The following is a 22,316-nucleotide window of genomic DNA, read 5'->3' on the forward strand; positions in this document are numbered from 1 at the left end:
TTATTCTCAGTTCTTTCCACTACAGCACTGCTACCGGAGGAGTCGCTATTCCAGCGCCTGAAAGATAATAGCCAGCCGGGCTACTTCTGCTGCTCACTACTGCCACCTCTGGTGGCTTCATCACATTGTCTAATAAAAGATCAATCTCTGTGTTTGTGTGTCCTAAGCTGAGCCTGACCTGTGGCCCCTCACGGGACTTCCCCCCGTGGGCGTGGTCAGCTGCCACAGTGTCTCACTAACTATAAAACCGCCCAATGATGTCACCCATTCAGCATGGCTAATTCATCTTGCTATCTATGGAAAACACTGTTTATGGTAAGCAAATTTGCATTTTCCATGCCCTGGAGGGCGAATATTTCTCTGACCCTGGTAGGAAAGAGACTGTAATACAAAAGAAATTCTGTGGTGCTGAAGATTGTTTGTTGTGCCATATTTCACCAGTGATTCAATAGTAAAGGCTTTAATTTTGGGACATTAAACCAATGACTCCAGAGTGTGTTTTTGCACCTACAGCACAGGGTGAGGATAACATACCCTTCTTCCAGGAAGCACAGATAAAAAGAAAAGTGAGACAAAAAAAGGAAAGTCACCCTTAGCACTTGGGGCTTTGATGTCCTCAAACTTTTTCAGGATTAGTCCAAGGGCAAGGGATTGTTTCCCTGTTCAGGTTAGCCTCGTTAAAGGCGTAGGGGATCCAGGACTGACAGTAATTCCAAAATCTCCAGTCCCTCTAATTGCTGCATCTTTAAGAGTTGACTCAGATGTGACATGACCCTGCTGCTAGGGAGGGTCAAGTCACCCTATGCCCCAGTGTGGGCCTTCACTGAGCAGGAGCAATCCCCAGTTGCTCCTACCCCTCTGGTTCTGTATTCCAAAATGGCACCAGCCTTGGATCAGCCAGTATTATTTTGAAATACAACACTGGCAAGGCATCACTCCTGCCCCATGAAGACCCATGGATGGGGGTAAGATGCATACCTGGGTATTCTCCAGATTTAGCCTGGAGATTCTGAAATTTTGAAGGAATTACCAGGCCTCTGGGCAAACACCAGAAAACTCCGGGTGCTGCTGCAGAAGTGGCCCGCACCGGCCTAGAAGTTGAAGTCACCTAGGTCCATGTGGGCGGGAAGAAAGCTGAGCATAAGCTGCGCAGCTGGATGAGGGTTCAGAGGCAGTGGCCATGTGGCTGGAAGAAAGAGGAGTCCCATCAACTGCATGGGCCCAAAGAAGGAAGCTACTGCCGCTGGTGGGTTCAGGGTGGGGCGAGAGAATGAGTGAGCATGTGTGTGAGGGAGAGATGGGTGAGGAAATGTGTCTTGGTGAGCATGTATGTAAGTGCATTTGTGTGTGGAAGAGAGAGAGAAGTGAGTGAGTGAGCATGTGTGTTGTGTGAGAGTGTAAATATGGGAAATGAGAGGAGTGAGAGTATGTGAACGTGTGTGAGAATGAGTATATAGTATATGAGAGAGTGTGAGTGAACTATGAGTGTGTTAAGAATGTATTTGTATGAGGAAGGAGAAAGTTGTGCACATACCTCTCCCTCTTACCTTTCCCCCTCCCCACTTCCCTGCTAATCCACAACAATCTTAAGGTAACTGGAAATCAAATGTTACCAGGTATGTAAGATGCAGAGTTGGGGTAGAGGGGGATTGAAGTGGTTTTCACTCGGGGGCCTTTAGTTTAAAAAGAATCTTTTTTTCAGTGGTGGTGGGATGGCTTTGAAAACTAATTGAAAAACATATAAAATTTCATTTCTTTTTTTCCTTTCCTTTTCAAAACAAAATAGGAAATTTTGTTCAGATTTCCTATTTTGTTTCTAACAAAAACACATCCCTAGATGGAGCATGTGCTTCATCCACACACTTTATCTCCCTCTTCTAAGTGGCGGCTATGGAGGAGGGGAGATCTTCATGCAGTTTTCTTTATGGTAACACACCAATTAATGCAGCAGCCACTAGTTCTCAGATTGGAGCAGCAAAATGCCACAGGGTTTGCTCCAGTGGGAAATGAACTTTAAGGGGAAGCAACATGCCCGCTCTGTGGAACTGCACTGGTGAAGAAAGTTGTTACCACTTTGATCATTTCAGGTTTTGTATGATGCTGAGGCAGCTCAGTTGCTGCAATAGGAGACTTTGCTGCAAAGGAACATTTTTAAAAGTCTTTATTGTCCCTGTAGTCCAGAGCTTCCCAAATTTTGGGTCGGGACCCCGAATGGGGTCACAAAACCTCCAGTCGGGGTCACAATGCCTGCAGACATCACCAGCAGCAGAAGTAGTGGAAATAAGCATGGGATCTTTGGGCTAGCATGCACTCTCAGATCCTGCAATGTTCTCACCCTCGCTTAAGTTTCCACGTTAACAGGAAGCCAAGTGTGAGGGCTTTTACTGGCTCACAGATCCTGTGCTGACTTTCATATGCTGCTGCTAGCTGCAGATCAACATCAGGCATTGCACTAACCACTGGGGAAGAGTGGGCAGAGTGTGCACAGGTCTGTGTTGCCCCTGTCATCAGCCTACCCTCTCTTTCCACTAGCTGTCATCTACTTATCACCTGAGGCCCAAAGGAAAATGATGCTGCTGATCTTAGTCAAGGGATTGTGTGGATGGGGGCTATTTGAAGGGAGGGATCAGATACAGGAAGGGTTTGAGGGTTGGATCAGTGGGAGAGGGACTGGCTGTGGAAGGTGAGAGGGGGATGGAAAAGAGGAGATAGGGGTGAGAGTATCAACTGGGGGGGGGGCATGTGAGAAAAGAGAGAGGAAGGGGATGACAGATGATCAACTGGGGGTTACAAAAATGGCTTGGAGGTGAGAGAGGTTCAGTAGGGAGGATGTAAAAAGATGGCGTGGGTGAGCGAGAGGCTAGGCTGGGAAGGAGAGAAGAACTGGGGGATGTAAGAGGGGATCAGCGGAAGGGGCAGAAGTTGAGAGGTCCTCTGGAGGGGGATGGAGGTTGAGAGAGGGGATGAGTTGGAGTGCAGGAATGGTGAGTGGAGGGATTTTTGGAGGCAAACTACACCACCGCTAATTAGGTTTGGTGGTCCTCTGGGGTTATGTGAATTTTCAAGTGCTAAAATGGGGTCACATTGGCTAAATGTTTGGGAAACCCTGCTGTAGTCAATAACATTACTGGAGCTGCTAGCTGAAGTCCTTTCCAAAGATGAATAGATGACTGGGGAAGGAGTGCAGAAAGCAGAAGGATAGTCCTAGATAGGAGGTAACATACAAGTATTTCCTGTGTCTGTTGGTGTATTGTATTCCCAACAGGCAGTTCCCAAATTGGTTCTGACTGATAAGGGTTATAATAGGACCGATGGATAGGATCTGCCTAGCTTATGAATTATAATATTACTGAAGCTCGAAGAAAGCTTCTGACCTGGAAGTATACACTCCTCAGTGATGAGAAAATTCATTCTTCATGCAGATCTGAGCTTTTTGTTGCTCCTGTACTGAGTTCCATCCCTGGCTGGAATAGTCTGTACTACTTCTTGAAATTCAGTCTCAACGACCATCCTCTTACTGCTCCATCTGTAAACTCCCAACTGAATGGAACTGTATCCTTTTGGGATAAAAACAATTATATGAATCTTCACTCATAGGATTTCACTAAATCCATTGCTTTACTAATGACTCTAATCCTAGAGCTAATGAAAGGGGGATTTCATTTTCAACTTCATGGAATCCTAGAAGCACTTTTAAAATAGCTATTGCCTTTGACAATCTGCCAAGCTGCATGTAGTAATTTTGTGATGCCAAGATGTAAACATTGTCTGAGAACTGTACCAAATAATCATTAGTAATTAAAATACTATATCATAAATGTCCAATATTTGCATAAATGCCACATTTATTTCATAAATGAACAATGCCTTAGGTGTAACATAAACAGTTTTAAGACCCTAAGTTCCAACATTAAGAATTTTTCTATAAGACATCAAGAGAAGTAGACACATCACATCGGTATTGTTCTTAATTTCATATGGGGGAAAGGGAGGGCCATACCCTAAGCAATCACATATGTACAAAGCTGGAGAAATGATCTGTTTTCTGGCATTCAGGGGGTGGCATCACAGGAAGAACTCATGTGGACAAAAACTAGTCAATGGAAGCACAAGAGGAAAATAATATTCACAATTTCCTTTGTTGCATTTCAGTCAGAACAAATTGTGTCTTGTAGATTAGATTAAAAACAAAAAGCTTGGCAGGAGAGATATGAATGAGACGAGATTTCAGGGAGAGCAGGGCGGCTATGTTTAGACTTACTGTTCACTATTTCATGATATGTAGCAGCATCCATCACCACTCTATCACCAAGCAGCACTATTTATTTCACAGGCAGGATGGTCTTTGGCCTCATTCTTCATATTTGTACTTCCCATCACATTTTATGGACATAGAGCTGTTTGTTTAGTATATATGTTTGTGTGTGTGACACACATACAGTACTTAAGTTACCTTGTTACTCACAATGTTACAGTACTATAACTAGTGGTGCTTAAATTACCCCCTCTCCCACGTAGTCAATCTGGTTTTCAGGATATCAGTAATAGATATATTTGTATGCACTATCTGTATGCAAATATATCTCATGCATATTTATTAGGGATCTCATAAAAATCAGGCTGACTAGGGGCAACTAAGGACCAGTTGGAGTATCACTAATATAACCAGTGCCCTCAAGACATTTTCTCCCCACTAAATATTAACAAACTGCAAGTTGTGAAGTAGCAAAAATGTTGTGTTGGATTCAAGCCATCAGAATACAATTATAACATGAAGAAAGTGCTAATATATTTGTACTATGACAGAAAAGATTTAAAGTTCATTCTTCCCTATAGATGTCAGCTTCCAAGAGACCATCTTGTTACATTGACAGATATTAGATGACAGCAAGCTTCTGAAGTACTAATGCTGTTGTCTCTTGGAGGGCAGAGTGTGATCACTCACAAAGTACAAGTGATTTAAGAAGACGTAATAGAACCATGTGCTTTTAACCAATCCCCCATCACACTCAAGACAAAAATGGTCAAGTTTATAATTTCTTTTCTAAAGTGTTCCAAATACTTTCATTGGCAGCTTGCCCTGCCCTTCTGCCCCTCCTCTTCTCCCCCTGCCCTCTCTCTCCAATATTCTGTAACTTCCATTATCCAGATCCATACTCCAGGAAATCAGTTTTGGAATCTATGTGCTGAATAGCCTCCCTTTGATCCTTGATAATAATGTTAATAGAGAATAGTCAGCTAGTAGACTGCTCAAAGCCAGTAGATATTTTGTAAAGAACTGGTATAGCATCCCAGTATGGGATCTTTATTCCTTATTCTGACTGCATCCTAGATCCATCACTCAACTAGTGATATGCTCTGTAGGTTGATTGGCCCCAGGCACATCGTAACCCTGACTTAGCTGAGTCAGGATTTTTTCCTTTTGCCATGACCATATACTTTAGGATGGCTAACCTAAAGCATGGCCATAAACCCCTCATTCTTAGGTGTACACATAAATAAGGAAGGCATTTAATTTAATCTTCTCCTCTTCACTTACGATGAGGAAACACCATGAAGACTCAACTCTGAGAGTCAGTGTATGCAGAAGCTCCCCTTAACATCCTTAATTTGTGAATGATGTAAAGGAATGTGCTCCTCTAATATTTTGAACATACCGGTATCTCCTCTGCTGTTTTTTTTTTTGCTTTGATGAGATAAACTTTGTGTTGCAAAGTACTACCTGGTAATGAATGGCTAAAGAAGGCTCCAAGAGCTATTTCAATTTGTGGAAGGGGGATTCAAACTCTAGTGCTTTTGTGTGTGTCATGCAAAACTCTGCTTAAAAAGTACAATTCCTGCTCTATGGGGGTTTCCTTTTCTATTTAAAAATCAAGGAAAAGAGTCTCAAGAAGTGGTATTTAATATTCTAGCAATCCTATCAGTGAATTTGGTTATAACTTGCAAATGCTGGTCAGAATCTATCCAGAGCAGGATAAGGAAATAATACAGGAAAATAAAAATTTTAATTGAACAATAAAACAAAACCTGAGCACTTCTCAGAGACATGTTCCCCTTTTTCAAAATAAACTGAGGCCTTGTAGAGTATTAGATGAATGCACAATTATTTTGTCTAAAAACCTCTCCTATGGCTACAGTAAGAGAAGAGGTTTGTTCAAGAAATCTACAAGCCTGGTATTAGATTGTCTTTATTTTCTAGAGCATACTGCCTTGTTTGTGGTCTTTCTATTTCACTCAGATCTTAAAACTCTGACTTAATTCAACTAATGTCTAATTTATATGATGAATGAAGGATGAAGGAGGGCATATGCGGCCTTCCAGTGGTATGACATGAAAGGGGCAATATATCTGCCAGTATGTTCTACTGGACATATACCACCCTGTAAACAGATACTGTTCCATGCAAAACATGTTCTAGTGCAAAACAGGCCAATAAGAATAGCAAAGTTGAGTAACAAAAAAAAAGAAAAAAAAAGAGGAAGTTATTTAGTGGCATGGGGGGGAGAGAAAGCAAGAAAACTGTGAGTTTACAAGGAGCTAGTTTTTTGTAATGCCTTGGGAATTAGAGATAATCTAAATCATGCTTATGGTGTTAGACTGGTAACTTTGTTCAGGTCTCTTTGGTTCACCTTCCATTGTACCTCCTTTCCAATCAGTTTGATGTTTCAGCCCTTCACTTTCTCCTCCCTTTCAAAAAAAAATAATAAAAGAGACCAAAGTGCATAGACCACCTCCACTGAAAACCACACATACTACACAGGACATGACAAACACAACAAGAGATTTAGAAAGTGCCAAACAGGAAAAATGTGCAGCTGTGAATGTTTTGCTAATTGTGAACTGACAACAGGCAAACCCTGCCTATTATGGCTCGCTCTTATGGGCCTCTGTGTAAGAGATTGAGAAAACCCATAGTTTCTTTCTGCAGAAAGGGGGGAAGCACTCATGAGACATATGGAAAGACTGTGTCAGAACCTAGGGTGTGCAGCAGGATGGAATTCTTAAAAGACTGTCATGTGCTAATCATTTTGAGACTTCAATTAGGTTGAAACTTTTAGGACAAACCGATTGAGGAGCCAATTCTTTAGCAATGGGAGTTGTGCTTAACAATGCTCTTACTTGGCATGCTTCAGTAAAAGCCTTGTTCCTGAATGAAAATAAATGTGTCTAACCCTAGGTGAAAGATAAGTTAGAGGGAGTGGTAAGAAAATGTTATTTATAGAAAAGTAAAAACCAGTCTAAATTCACTCCACACATACACATACACCTTTCGTGCCACAAAATCACACTATCCCCCCCACCCCTTTTTGCCAGGTCCCATTTAGCTGCTCTAATCCCCATCTCTGAAAAAGAAGGGGAAAGATAAAGATCCTAGAAGTGAGTTAGTCAGCATTTTTAGAAAGATTATGTTTCTGAAATTTAACTGTTAGCCCCTAGGTCAATCTTTTTTGACATCCCCCTAACCCCATCCTTTTGGAAAGAAAAAACAAATACAGAAGTGCATATACTGTGGCCAGACCTGTGGTTCAGGTCAGAGCACAGGCAACTCAAGGTCAAGTCTCCTGTTCAGCTGGGCCAGTTGCACCATGGAGGAGATGCACTCAATGCTGGGGAGGGACGGAAGATAGCAGCCCCTGCAGCAAAAACCCTTACGTCAAAGCAGCAGAGCTGAGAGTAAGCTTTTGAAGAGGCTTCCTTCCAGCTAACTTGGCTGCAAAAGCACTTGCGTTGCCCAGGCATGCTGTTTTGGGGAGAAGGAATATTTAAAAGAAGTGGGAAATACGGGGTATAAAAAGAAATATAAGAAAGTACATGTCCCCTGATACTGTATATGCATATTTATATACTTCTGTGCAATGGTAAACGTCACATGATTACATATGTGTGTGACAATATATCTGTGTGAGCATTTTGCAACTCTGCATCTGCAAACTTCTACATTTGTGCAAATGAATCTACTTGTGTCTCTCCTTAGAGAATTGTGACTGCAAGTTAAAAGGAGTGCAGCTGCAGTAAAATCTTCCTCCCAGCTTGATTTAAATATATAGCCTCAGGGGAAGGGATATGAGAGAACAGCAATTAGTTCAGTGTCATAAGTGCAGCAGAGTGAGCACACCTGTGCAAGTGTGTGAATAATCTTTCAAATTTACTCAAATGGCTATAAGTGGGGGTTGAGGTTCGCGGAAATGGCTGGACCCTCCTTGTGTTTCCATTTCCAACATACACATATTCCAAGACTGACCCTTGCTTTGCAGGCATGAAATGAATATTTCTGCATAAAGCAATTAAACAGGATCAAGCAAGTCTAAAGCTTTTATGGAATTAAATATAATTAAATACTTTATAAATATAACCATAAAGTATTCCGGTTTCTTTTCTAATAGTTTAGAATTTGGTTAAATAATTTATGGAATGCCAGTCACCGTAAGTACCAATTTGTTTGCAGGTGGAAGCAATTCCTTGTGACCTGTACCCTCTTTGAAATGTCCTCAATCTCTTTCAAATCTGAAGGTCCCTGTTGTCAACACCTCTGTCCTGTTATGTGACACTATCACCCAACCATGGAATAGAGAGAACATCACATGATCACAAAAGATATGTTCAAGGCAACTGTCACAGGCTTGGCCGCAATGAGTGAAAATAATTTTCTCTTTGAAACGAGTGTATAGCATGAGTCATCCAGTAGATAAGGTGATATGGGATAGGAAGGTAATGTGGTAGATCCAAAGTGAAGATGTTGGGTGGGCTGCTGTACAAAGTCAGGCTTCTGGATACTATTGGCAGATGAAGGTTGGAGTGGAGGATGGTGGGGCACCACTGGTGTCCTGTTAGATTCTCATCTGGGCTGTTCTTCTTCTGGATAACTTGGATCTGTTTTTAGCAATATAGAAAATAATTTAACAGTTAGAAGGAAAATGTACATTTTTAAAGTCTTGATATAACATTTGATTAGCAACCAAGATAGAAAGAGAGAGAGAGTTAGTGGAAACAACCAAATGATAGTACAGTTATACAGAACTCAATAGGAAGAATAACAAGCAAAATGAGTCAAAGTTTGAAAAGAAGTAATTAAAGAAAGGGGAGACAAACCATACTTATATAGGTTATTAGACATCTGAAAAACATTAATAGTTACATATAGTACATGGAACAAAATGTGATTAATTAGAATCCTTCATTAATTTAAAGATTTGTATTTTTTCTTCAGATAGACGGGTAGCCAATGAACAGAAATTTATGTACAAAGACTGAGGATGCTGAAGACCAGATAACTAGAAAATAACACTTGTCATGTAATGCCTGAGTGCTACCACTAACACCCACTCTGGGTTAATCTTTTGGCCATTTGAAGGATCCCATTAAGCACTGCACAGGCCTTGCCTGCCTCGGACATGTGCTCCTGTACTGGCAAACTCCCATCCACCAACTGGACCCCTGAGTGCCTGTGGGCAAGTATTCTGTCCCACAAGCTATCATCATGTAGTTTCTAGAGACAATTGACTCTACAGACCAAACACTGAAATCACCCAGCACTACACATCCATGAGTCACTTAACAGACAGAGGGCTAACAAATTAACTAGTTTATTAATTAAAAGGCTTAAGGCCGAATTTTCAAACAGCCGTGCATGTAAAAATCGGGACTTGTGCGTGTTGCCGGGCCCTGTGCACACCGCGTGCATTTTCAAAAGGGCTTGGCCACGCACGAAAGTCCTGATACGCGCACAAGTGCTGGGCCCTGAAAAAGAGGGGGCTGGGGGTGTGATCTGGGTGGGGCGGGGTGGGACAGAGCCCAGTCAGGACAGCAGCCATCAGCCACTGACCCAGGGAAGTGCGCGCAGGTAGCCGGCAGGCGTGTGCAAACTACTTCTGCTCGGGAGGAGCAGTAAGTCGCAAAATAAAACATTTTCAGGTAGGTAGGTAGGGGTTAGGGGCTGGGGTGGAGAGGGGAAAGGGAAAGAAGGTTAGGCAGGGGGGAAAGGAAGTTCCCTCCCAGTCCACTCCTTAATTGGAGCGGAGGGAACTGGGGAAGGCCTGATTGTGTCGCCGTGCGTAATTTACTAAAATTCCCCCACTGTTCGTACCGCCCACACAAGTGTGCGCGGATTTTAAAATCTAGTGCATATGTGTGCGCAGCCCACAAATTTTATAAAGTGTGCGCTGGTGCGTGCATGTTATAAAATTGGCACATCCTTTTAAAATCCACCCCATAGTGAACTAAGAAAATGTATCTTGCAGGGGAAAAGGAAAAGGGATTATAGAAATAGTACTACTTAATTAAAGTTTACTTTATCTAGTCAGTGCCCAGGAGAGTTTGATAGCAGTCTGTGCTTAGAACACAATATATATGTATATATACATGGAGAGCAAACAGTACAGACAAAGACCGGCATTTAAAGCCACTGTCAGGGCGTGAAAACCAGAGCCAATCACATGGCAGCCTCGCAGGAAGCTGAACCAATCAGAAATGTCCTAGCCATGTTAATATAATGGCAAGATCTTTTTAAGTGAAATAGCTCCATTCTATTTCGTTATTATACACCGACATTAGCATGTTTTATCTTTACATAAGATCTTTGACTGCCCTTTGCGTTTTACATTTCATCGCGGCAAGAATTTGAAAGATTCTCTGGTCTATTCTGAGTTAAAGTCTTTTCCTTTGGTCCCATTAATAACAGTTGGACACTATCCTTGCGAGCACTGTTTGGTATGTTTTTTATCCCTATCAACGTTTGAACATCCGGTTACATGCAAACAATATCACTTAAAGTTTTCAACCACATGTCAGACCGCTGGAGTATTATATGTAATAGTCTGCCCGTGTCAAAAACTTTATGTTGGTAAAACTACACGCCCAGTTAAAACCCGGATTATTGAACACCGATCCAGTATCAGTAATCATTGTGACAGTGTGCCTTTGGTCCTCCATTGGAGTTCACTGTCTCATTCTCAGGATGATCTTAAATTCTTCTTGATTGAAGTAATACCTCCTTCCACTAGAGGGGGAAATGTCTCTGAAATGTTGATCCGTAAAGAACAGAGGTGGATTTACTTTTTGAATAGCTTAGCCCCTCAGGTCTTGAATAACGAAATAGAATGGGGCTATTTCTGATTGATTCAGCCTCCTGCAAGGCCGCCATGTGATTGGCTCTGGTTTTCATGCTCTGACAGCGGCTTTAAATGCCAGTCTCTGTCTGTACTGTTTGTTCTCCATTATATCGTTTAGAACGACGTGTAAGGTATGTTTACTGCGGTTTTTTGAATTGATGTATTGAATTGATGTCTCCCCTGTTTCTCATCCTTGACTTTTAAGAATCTTTTCTCTGTTTTAGATTATAAAGTTCTCATCCGTCCCGACGCAGCCTCTGGGCGAAACACGGGATCCGTATCGGGGGACTCGATTACTAATGCTAACCTTGTTACCACAGTGGAGTTGCCATTTTCATTAAACAAATAACATGAATTATTGTATATTGAAGTGCAAGGATTTACTTCGAGCTGCATCTGTTCGTTGTTTGATGTACCATAAAAGCATACATAAAATATGTCAGTAAAATATCAGAAACAAAATATAACGGGATTGGAGAGGAGAGAGAGGAGAGAGGAGGCTCCGACCAGCTGATCCGGGAGAGTAATTTGATCTGTTCCGACGGAGCTTCAGCTGAGGACAGCCCAGAGCGCCCTGATGTCATCATCGCGGGATGCCAGAGGGGCGCGCGGCTTTGTCCAACTTGGAAATTTCTAACTTCTGCTGCTGCCTATTTTGAAGACTCCTTCAAGTAAGTCCCTTTCTCTCCCTTTGTTATTTCTACTGTGCATTAGGGATGTGAATCGTGTCCTCGATCGTCTTAACGATCGATTTCGGCTGGGAGAGGGAGGGAATCGTATTGTTGCCGTTTGGGGGGGTAAAATATCGTGAAAAATCGTGAAAAATCGAAAAAACGTAAAATCACAAAACCGGCACATTAAAACCCCCTAAAACCCACCCCCGACCCTTTAAATTAAATCCCCCACCCTCCCGAACCCCCCCCAAATGACTTAAATAACCTGCGGGTCCAGCGGCGGTCCGGAACGGCAGCGGTCCGGAACGGGCTCCTGCTACTGAATCTTGTTGTCTTCAGCCGGCGCCATTTTCCAAAATGGCGCCGAAAAATGGCGGCGGCCATAGACGAACACGATTGGACGGCAGGAGGTCCTTCCGGACCCCCGCTGGACTTTTGGCAAGTCTTGTGGGGGTCAGGAGGCCCCCCCCAAGCTGGCCAAAAGTTCCTGGAGGTCCAGCGGGGGTCAGGGAGCAATTTCCCGCCGCGAATCGTTTTCGTACGGAAAATGGCGCCGGCCATACGCGTATGGCCTCGCTGAACGACCTCCTGCAGTCGATCTCCTGCCAGCGCCATTTTCCGTACGAAAACGATTCGCGGCGGGAAATCGCTCCCTGACCCCCGCTGGACCTCCAGGAACTTTTGGCCAGCTTGGGGGGGGGCCTCCTGACCCCCACAAGACTTGCCAAAAGTCCAGCGGGGGTCCGGAAGGACCTCCTGCCGTCCAATCATGTTCGTCTATGGCCGCTGCCATTTTTCGGCGCCATTTTGGAAAATGGCGCCGGCTGAAGACAACAAGATTCAGTAGCAGGAGCCCGTTCCGGACCGCTGCCGTTCCGGACCGCCGCTGGACCTGCAGGTTATTTAAGTCATTGGGGGGTTGGGGGGGGGGGGGGATTTAATTTAAAGGGTCGGGGGTGGGTTTTAGGGGGTTTTAGTGTGCCGGCTCACGATTCTAACGATTTATAACGATAAATCGTTAGAATCTCTATTGTATTGTGTTCCATAACGGTTTAAGACGATATTAAAATTATCGGACGATAATTTTAATCGTCCTAAAACGATTCACATCCCTACTGTGCATCAACTTGTCGAATCATATGGGGAAGAAGAGGAAAGTGACTATTCACGTTTTCCCTTCCAACTCCACCGTTCCTCTCCCTCCTGTATCCCAGCCGACTATCAATGGGTTCTTGCAGCAGTACACTATCAGGGATGCCTCAGATTGGCATGGGGACTACTGCTGCCTCTATTTCAGGGAATTCCACCTCCCTTAGCCCTGACCTCTGCCTGCCACCTAATTTGGACTCTGTGCCTTTAACAGGTTCACAGGAGAATTACCTACAGCCTTCTAGTGCTTTACAGGCTTCTCTTGTGGTGGGGGAACCTGCTATATTGGACTCTCAGGCTATTGATAGATGCTTCTAATTCGCTGATAGTGAAAATTCCGCTATACAATTGTTATGAATTGCCCTGCCCGCGGGTCCCCCCGCGAGCAGGCACGGACTCACCACGCTGATCTTCAGCCGACGCGGCAGGACGCCGCCGTCGGCCCTCCCACGCGGCCGGAGCCGCGCTCTGCCTTCTTCCCATGCGGCCTGGAGGCCGCCCTGGACTTCCTTCCTCCTCCGCGGGTGGAGCCGCGGCTTCTCTCAGGGCCTGGGACCGCCCCCGTCGACTTCCAGATCTTCGCGGCGTTTAGGCCACAGCCCTGGGCTCGATTAGCGGCAGGAGCCGCCCCCGGGGCCTCCCGCAGCGGCTGGAGCCGCTGCCAACGTTGGAGCCTGCGTTCCAGGCTCTCTCCTGCCTTCTTTGCGTCACCGCGTGTAGACGCTGTGCAGGCCGCTGTCCAGGGTCCTGCACAGCCCTGCTCTGCCTTCCTTAGACGCGCGGCCGCGTCTCTCGTCTATATTTAAAGGGCCAGACACAGGAAGTATCTGGGCCCCACCTTAATGACTACTTCCTGGCTCTGCCCTATAAAGGGCTGCTCCGTCCATAGTTCCAGTGCCTTGCGTCGTTGGTCTTCACCCTGGAGGCTCCTGCCTGCCAGGGTCGTTGTAAGGTCTTCTTCTCGGAGCTCCGCACCTTGATGTCTTGTTCCATGTCCACATCTTCGCCTGAGGTCCATGTCCAGGTTTCTTCATCTTCGTCCTGGTGTTCCTGCCTTCCTGACGTTCTTCCCTTCACTCTGCCTCGTCCTCGCTCTGGAGCCTTCTGGTCCGGTAGGCCGGGGGTCCCTCAGATGCAGTATTCCTGGGTGGACTAGCCTGCCGGTGGACGGTCGTCCTGTGCTCCTGAGCCGTGAATCCTGATGTGTGTTCCTGCGCTGTCCCGCTCCCGTCGTGGTCCGCGACCAGCCTTGGGGCTGTGTAGGGCGCGTAACGGACAGGGTGGTCCGCGACTCAGTCCCGCGGGTGGCCTGAGTAGGGCGCCCTGAGAGACAGTGCCAATATCCATGCCTTGTGTCTTGCCTTGATGCCATGTGTCTTCGTCTGCCCTATCCAGCCATGTGTCTTGCCTCGGATGCCGTCCGCATCATCCCAGCCATGAATCCTCGTCTTGGATGCCGTGTGCATCAACCTCGTCAAGTGTCTCGTCTGCGATGCCGTCCGCATCGATCCTGGTGTCTTGTCTCCACAGCCCTGGTGTCACGTCTTCTGCCAAGTGTCTTCGTGCCATGTGATGCCGTTGCATCAACTACAGTGTCTTCGTGTCAAGGCCCGTCTGTCCTCAACCTCAGGCCAGGCCTGCTGCTCCATGCTGCTCGCAGCAGGTCCGAAAGGGCCCGGAATGGTCGGAGGACCATTCACCTCCCAACATCCTCGGATGTTTGGCCATGGGAGCTTGCCGGCCTGGCGGAGAGTAGACCGTCAGCCATGCGGGGCCACCGTCAACCCTTGGTCCGGCCCTGGACGGCCGGGGTCGGGCTGAGGCCCATAGGCACACTAAAACCACCGTTCTCAACAACAATGAAGGCCTGCAACTGAAAGCTTATGCTGAGAAAGCTTTTATGAGCGCTGGGGCTTTATAATCATAGGTCACTTCTTATGTATATTCCCACTTCTTCTCTTTAGTTAATGGGGGCTATATAAAGATGCACTTATCTTGCAACGAGATGTCCAAAGAATGCAGCTGAACTGAAATCTTCTGCACTTGTCCTTTGAAATCACGGATCAATGGTGCCTTTGTGTCTACCGACACTGCAATGTTTCGAAATACTTCTTCTTCAGGGAACACAAAGTTATATAACTTTGTGTTATATAACTTTGTATTCCCTGAAGAAGTATTTCGAAACATTGTATAGCGGAATTTTCACTATTAGTATTTATTCAGTTTTTCCAGCTACTTTTGGGATAATTAGCATTTCAGTTATCTAATTCCCTGATGACATCTGCTCCTGGTATTTTTCCTAATCTTCCTGAGACACCTGCGTAGATTACCATGGTAACACTTTGGACTACTATCAAAGGACTGGAAATTTCTCTTGGGTCAAAAACTGAAAATATTTCTAGGGCTGTTGGCTCTATTCAACCTCAGGTTTTGGGACAAGATACAAGAACAATATAGAATGTATTTCTAATTTGGAAAAGCAATGTGAAGCATTAGGAAAATGTGATACAGCTCTGATTAAGGGGTAAGAATTTAATCAACGTAGGTTAGAAATCTTAGAAAATAATTCAAGGAGATTGAATTTAAGAATTCTAAATTTCCCCAAGTCATCTAGTATCTCACTTATTGGAATGCTCAGGAAATTCTACATGGAGGTACTCAAGGTACCACATGATACTATTCCCCTCATTACTAAGGCATTTTATATTTCCTCTAGCTCTGTTGAACCTTTGAGTAATCCCCCTACACAACCTAATGTACTAGATAATTTAACTGCTATGCTTCAGGATTCTCAAGTCGATATTGAGGGCTTTGCCACCTTATTGGTGGTATTTGCCCTGGAACCTGATAGAATTTGGACTATGAAAATGATTTTTCGTGCTTCAGACAAAAGTTTCTTTGGCCAACGGCTTGCAATATTTCCAGATCTAGCAAAAATCACCCAGCTGAGATGTAAAGTTTTTTTGCAAAAAAAGACAGCGAGTGTTAGATATAGGTGCCACATTTTTTCTACAATATCCGTGTAAATGTTTAGTTAAACTAGACACTCTTAAATATATGTTTTTTGATACAGATCAGTTAGAAGGTTTTTTGCAAAATAGAGAAAGGCACTTATCTATTTCCTCTTAATATTGTTGATAGAGCCCAAAGTTTATTGTATTTATAAGGATATTCTGGTCATTTTACCTTTTGTATATTCAGCTTTAATTCAGTCCCCTATTAGAGGTCTTATTAGAACGATTGCCTACATTACTTCTTTGTATTTAATTTGTTTTCTTCCTGTTTCTTCGATATTTCATGTATGTCAAGTTTTTGACTAAGGATTTTGGAAAAATCATGAAAAGAAAGAATATAAAATAAAAGAAAGAAACTTAATATAAAAACATACACTATAACAAAAACAGCATTACTAAGCTAATGTCTGGCTCTTGTATTTTTATAACAAGAAAAATAAAAGTTCAAAATATAGCACATTTGAAAACAAGAAGGTACTAAGAAAACAGTAAAAACAGTAGTGGGAATAGACAAGATCAAGTTCTTCCTCCTCAAGTGTTAATTATACAGGGGCAAATTCAATCCTCCCCTTCCAATCCCCGTCCACTTTTATCCACGGTGAACATAAGGGTGATTTAATCCACATGCTGGCATCACAAACAGGTATATCTCTTACCGAATGGATCCAGCAAGCAGAGGATTAAATGCATACAACCAGTCATGCATTTCTTTATCACTGCTTGCCTGCAGAAGGATCCCACGATGCTCTGTGCAAACTGCAAATGTGTTGGGGGTCTAGAATAGAAAAACAGACTGCATGTCAGATGGACACAACCTTTTAGGATAACACTAAAGGACTATGGAGCTAATCATTACATAGAAGGATCTCTGCTTGAGTGAAATCTTTTGCAGTTCATTGAATCACAGGCAGCAATTTAAGACATTTTACTCTTTTGCCTTGAACACTGGTTTCTGGTCCTTGTTACTGTATATTCCACCAAGCTTATATCAGCTTCTGAATAAAAAAATCCTTTAAACCATTCTTTCTTTTTTTTCTTGATTGTTGCAGAAAATATCCCCTAGTCCTACCCCCTCACTGATGGTGCTTATCTCCAGAAGAGGTTTAAGATGGTTTTCTCCCTTTTTTTGTACAATGCTATTCTATAACCCTTAGTTATAAACTTACATGATGATTATGTCCTTCCCTCACTTACCTTAAGCATAGCCTGCTGATCCTCACTATATTCCACCTGAGCTGATGAGAGGTTGAGGATGGCCCTCTCCACAGAGTCCTTGTCACTATTGTAGATGTAAACATAGGGGCGTCTCACTACCACATATCGTTTCACCCAGCCATTGGTATGAGGCTCTAAGAAATGAAGGGTCCCTTTCTTTGAGACAATTGGGCTGAAGATAAAAATTAAATAAAGTTAGTAAGAGTAACAATTACATCATATGTGATAAATACATTTTTCTAAAAAAAAAAGTAAACTTTTTCTTCTAAACCTCGTTATTTTCCAGTCCATTTCCTATTTCTTCAATAATAATTCTCTTATATATAAGAACATAAGACTTGCCATACTGGATCAGGCCAAAGGTCCATCAAGCCCAGTATCCTGTTTCCAACAGTGGCCAAGCCAGGTCACAAGTACCTGGCAGAATCCTAAGGGGTAGATTGATTCCATACTGCTTATCCCAAGAATAAGCAGTAGATTTCTGCAACTCTGCCTTAATAATGGTTTATAGATGATCATCACACTTATCGCATGAAGTTTTATATACAAGTATCTTGGCATCATAACCGTGAGTGGTGATCGGTATAACATTGAGTTTGCACAGTATACCATCATACACTTCCGTAATAAACGGACTCACACTGGATTGTCAAGATAGTTGAACAAAGCAACTGTTTTCTCATCTTGTCTCTGCGGGGTTTCCAATGATTATACGAGCTATCTAACAACCACATTGTTGGAGTTAGAGTTTCTAACTGTGTAGCCATATAGGCATTCCAATTAGCCTATTTTTGGCACTATATGAGGTTTCCCCGATTTAACCATATAAAGTTTCTCTTAATTTGAGCTAACCTTATTTGTTATTGTCTACAGATAAATATGTTCATTATTATTAAATCACATTACTGGCCCCAGGCTTGGACCCAGCTGTGATACGGGCTGTAAAAGAAGCCCAATGCCCTACCTGACCCGGATTTCTTGAATATCAGGGACAAACATGCGCTGGGTGCCTTTTTCATCTTCAATGCTAGGGGATGGCGATTTCTTCTGGTCTCCTTCTTGTACCACCAGCTCATTTTCTGGACTGACTGGTTGAGAACTGGGCTGAGGGCTTCTAAAATGAAGAGATTAAAACTGTAATTTACATAGTTACACTTTTACAGTATTGAAAACTTCAAAAGATCCCTGTTTCACATGCACAAAATCAGGACAAGAGTAACTTACAAAAGTCAAGATTCCTGCTGGCTTACCATAGTCTATTGATTTGTGAAATAATTTGTAAATAATTTTTCAAAAACTAAAGTAAAAAACCAAAACTCTTGAAAGATTTATGAGGGTGCCTTTTGTTAACTTGGCTACACCTAGGTGGCTTGGAAATAGGTATCTCACTGCCACAGTAAACTAATTGATCATCATTTTTTGGAAACATTTTTTATTCATTTATGTCAAAATTTTAATTTATTGACCACCTCTTCCAGATAAGCTACAAGGCAGTTTCCATAAGAAACATAAATATAGCTAAGAGAAAATACAAATGTCAAATATTATACAGGCGAGACCTCAGCTCAACGGTAATGTGGATGTTATACTGGGGAGAGCTCAGCTTGGCAGCAGCAACCAATGTGTGAAACCCAGAAGGATGTAGCACTGGAGAGAACTTAGCTCAGCAGCTAAGGACGTTACACCAGGGAGAGCTCAGCTCAGTGGTGTAACACCCTGAGCTGGTGTTACATTTCAGGGTGTTGTGGACACCCTGAGAATGTTATACAGAAAAGGGCTAAGCTCAGCTTGGTGATGGTGTGTAGAACCCTTGAGAATTGTATATTGGGGAAAGCTCAGTTTGGTTGTGGTGTATGGAACCCCCGAGAATGTTATGTCAGGCAGAACTGAGCTTGGCAGCAATGTGTGTAGCCTCCTGCGAATGTTATATCGGGAAAAGTTCAGCTTGGTTGCGTTGTTGGAAGCCCTGAGGATGTTATATTGAGGAGAATTAAGCTCAGCTTGGCGGCATTGTGTGGAAGCAGGAGGATGTTATACCGAGGAAAGCTAAGCTCGGTAGTGGAGTCTGGAAGCCTTGAGGATGTTGTACTAGGAGAAGCTCAGCTTGGTGGTGGTGTGTTGAACCTTTGAGGATGTTACACTGGGGAAAGCTCAGCTTGGTGGCAGATTGTGGAAGCCCTAAGGATATTATACTGGGGAGAGTTCAGATTGGTGGAAGTGTATGAAAGCCACAACATTAGAGCATCAAGAAGTGCTGGGGCTGGTAACAATAAGCCTGGGACTATGGGACTGTAGTAGCAGGAACAACATGATAACAACATCCTGCACCATATCCTATAAAATAGATACATTATCCACAAGAAAATAAAAAATTTGAAAAATATACATTAAAAATATCAGGTCATTCAAAATTTAACTAAAGCATTAAGGTGTTAATTTTAAAGATTTACATGGGGGTTGTGAATTTAAAATCTGTATATACAATACATGCATAATTAGTATCCTTGTGTCAAACAAATTTCAGAAGGGTAGGAGTATGTGTGTACTGTTGTTGCCACACAGAAAAGCATACGCATTTAAAGAGCGTTTTGAGGGTAGGGTTTGGAAGATCCATTCATTTGCACATTTTATAAACGGAGCATGCATATACATCAAATGTAGGCATGCTTTTACACCTGCTGATCAAGTCATGGATATGAAATCTGACTTCTTTTGTCTGCAGTTTTTGAGTGAGAGGTCTGGAGCAAATGGAGGATCTGGGTCAAATGAAGTAGATTTCAGGAACACAGTGCTTGGAAGTACATACACAAGTTGGCATTTTCAAAAGCGTGATATGCACATACATCAGGCAACTTTATAAAATACCTGCCTCCATGCATAAACTGAGGGCTATTACATTACAATTATTTAATGCTTAAAATATACACACACTCTTTTATAAAATAGGTGCATCTCTGCATTAAAAAATGTGCGTAAACAAACACAGTATGCACTTACATTCGGGGCAGTGATATGTGGTATGTGCATTTCCTGCTGCAGTTTATAAAATACAGGCCTAAATTTAGGCAAATCTACTTATGAATGTATGTGCTGAGTTATACACGTTATTGAAAAGCACTTTCTTAAAGGGCAACTTTCAAATTGTGTGTAGAAGTGTCAAGTCTGAGGGTACATTTTACCTGCAGTCTTTATGTCAACTTTCAAAAGGAAAACATTCCCTTTGAAAACTGAGTCAGAAAATGTATGAGAACCAACTTGCACCTACTATTTGTGTGGGTACTTTTTTCTGTATAATTATGTGTGTACCTGCACGTGTTAACCCCACCCATTCTCCATCCCCAGGAATGCCTCTGCTCTCTTTGCTTACAGTTTGCTTAAAGTTTCTAGAACTTTGAGTCTTATTGAGCATGCTCAGCATGTATTAGTCCACACAGGGTCCCCTTCAGTCTCTTCTTTTCTGTCAAGCCCATTGTTTTGAAAGTCTCACTTTTTGGCCTACATTTGCCTGTTTTTGGAAAACTTTGGTTTTGTGATTTTTCAACTTCGCTGCCTTGCACAGTTGACGTGGATTTTTCCATTAGCATCCTAGGTACGGTAGGTTTTTCGACACTTATCAGTAAGTTTATTTTTGTAGTCAATACCCCCGGGGCAGCAGTGTGTTCGGTCCCTCACGGCCATTGATGGCCACCACCATCAATTTTAATCTCATGTCCTTTTATTTCATAACAATATGTCCACTTCGGGATTTAAGTGATGCCCCTGGTGCACGAAGACCATATCTATTATGGACTCCCATGATAGATATGTCTCTGCCTTGCAGCATCACACAATGTCCAAATATGCAGAAAGTGTGCCAAGATGATCCCGAAGAGACATAAAATTGGGCTTGATAAGATGGAGTGCCTCTTCGGGCCAGGGAAGACCGATCCCTTGGTATTGGAGGCATCGACATCTGGACACCAAGCCATCAACATTGGTGGGGTCATCGGTTCCATCTTCGGCTGAAAGGGGTGCCGCAGATCGGCCATCGTTGGGTTCCTTCAGGTCATTGACCTCAGTACTGGGGAAGGACCATGCCAAGCATCGAGAGAAGCTGAAGAATCATCGGTGCACCAGCTTCTGCTGTGATGCCCCTGAAGTGACCCTGCATCAAGGACAGCCAGTCCTCCATCAATGCCGGGGGCGTGCCTCAGACTCCACTGGTCCCAATGCCAGCTACTGATCCTCTCTTGGTTCTGAAGAGGATTTGGTTACACCTCTTCCATCCCAGCCTGTGTTGGCATTGGTGATGTTTGAGAAAGAACTAGAGAAGCATGTGCATCTGGCCATTGACAGTGCCAGAACCAGCACCAATGCTCTTTGAGCTGCTGCTGGAATTTCTGCATGTGCTCATTGGTGGTAGTGGAGTTTGCTCTCAAGAAGGCCAGGAGTTCTTGGACCCATTCCTCAGTGCCACCAGGGAAGGATCACAGGGCAATGGATGCTCTTGGGAGAAAGGTGTCCGGGAGCTATGCTCATTGCCTGCATAGCTGCCTACCAGTTCTATATGAGCCAGTACACACAGGACATCTGGAAGCAGGTGCAGGATGTTGCCGAGCAACTGCCTCATCAACAGCAAGACACACTCCTGTCCATGGTGCATAAGGGCCTAGAGTGCAGAAAACACAAAGTTCGCTCGACCTGAGCGACATTGCGGACGGGATAGAAGGTAAGGTTTGTCTTTTTGCGGATGACACTAAGATCTGCAACAGAGTGGACACGCCGGAAGGAGTGGAGAGAATGAGACGGGATCTAAGGAAACTGGAAGAGTGGTCGAAGATATGGCAGCTGAGATTCAATGCCAAGAAGTGCAAAGTCATGCATATGGGGAGTGGAAATCCAAATGAACTGTATTTAATGGGGGGGGAAAGGCTGATGTGCACGGAGCAGGAGAGGGACCTTGGGGTGATGGTGTCTAATGATCTGAAGTCGGCGAAACAATGCGACAAGGCGATAGCAAAAGCCAGAAGAATGCTGGGCTGCATAGAGAGAGGAATATCGAGTAAGAAAAGGGAAGTGATTATTCTCTTGTACAGGTCCTTGGTGAGGCCTCACCTGGAGTACTGTGTTCAGTTCTGGAGACCGTACCTTCAAAAAGACAAAGACAAGATGGAGGC

The 22,316-nt window shown here is 43.5% G+C and overlaps 1 protein-coding gene across 5 annotated transcripts in view; it reads right to left on the minus strand.

Moving 5' to 3' along the window:
* Positions 1–7,340: 7,340 nt before the first annotated feature.
* The window catches only part of KIF1A (kinesin family member 1A), a 416,621-nt gene continuing 401,645 nt past the window's right edge, over positions 7,341–22,316 (minus strand). For all 5 annotated transcript variants that reach the window (XM_029616880.1, XM_029616879.1, XM_029616878.1 and 2 more), the window contains 4 exons: positions 18,125–18,274; positions 17,140–17,332; positions 16,602–16,720; positions 7,341–8,871 (listed from right to left, as the gene is read on the minus strand). In XM_029616880.1, coding sequence (XP_029472740.1) covers positions 8,829–8,871; positions 16,602–16,720; positions 17,140–17,332; positions 18,125–18,274 — 505 coding nt within the window. In that variant the 3' untranslated portion in view covers positions 7,341–8,828. The remainder of the gene's footprint in view (positions 8,872–16,601; positions 16,721–17,139; positions 17,333–18,124; positions 18,275–22,316) is intronic.

Source organism: Rhinatrema bivittatum, chromosome 9 (genome assembly GCF_901001135.1).
Source record: "Rhinatrema bivittatum chromosome 9, aRhiBiv1.1, whole genome shotgun sequence".
NCBI lineage: Eukaryota > Metazoa > Chordata > Amphibia > Gymnophiona > Rhinatrematidae > Rhinatrema > Rhinatrema bivittatum.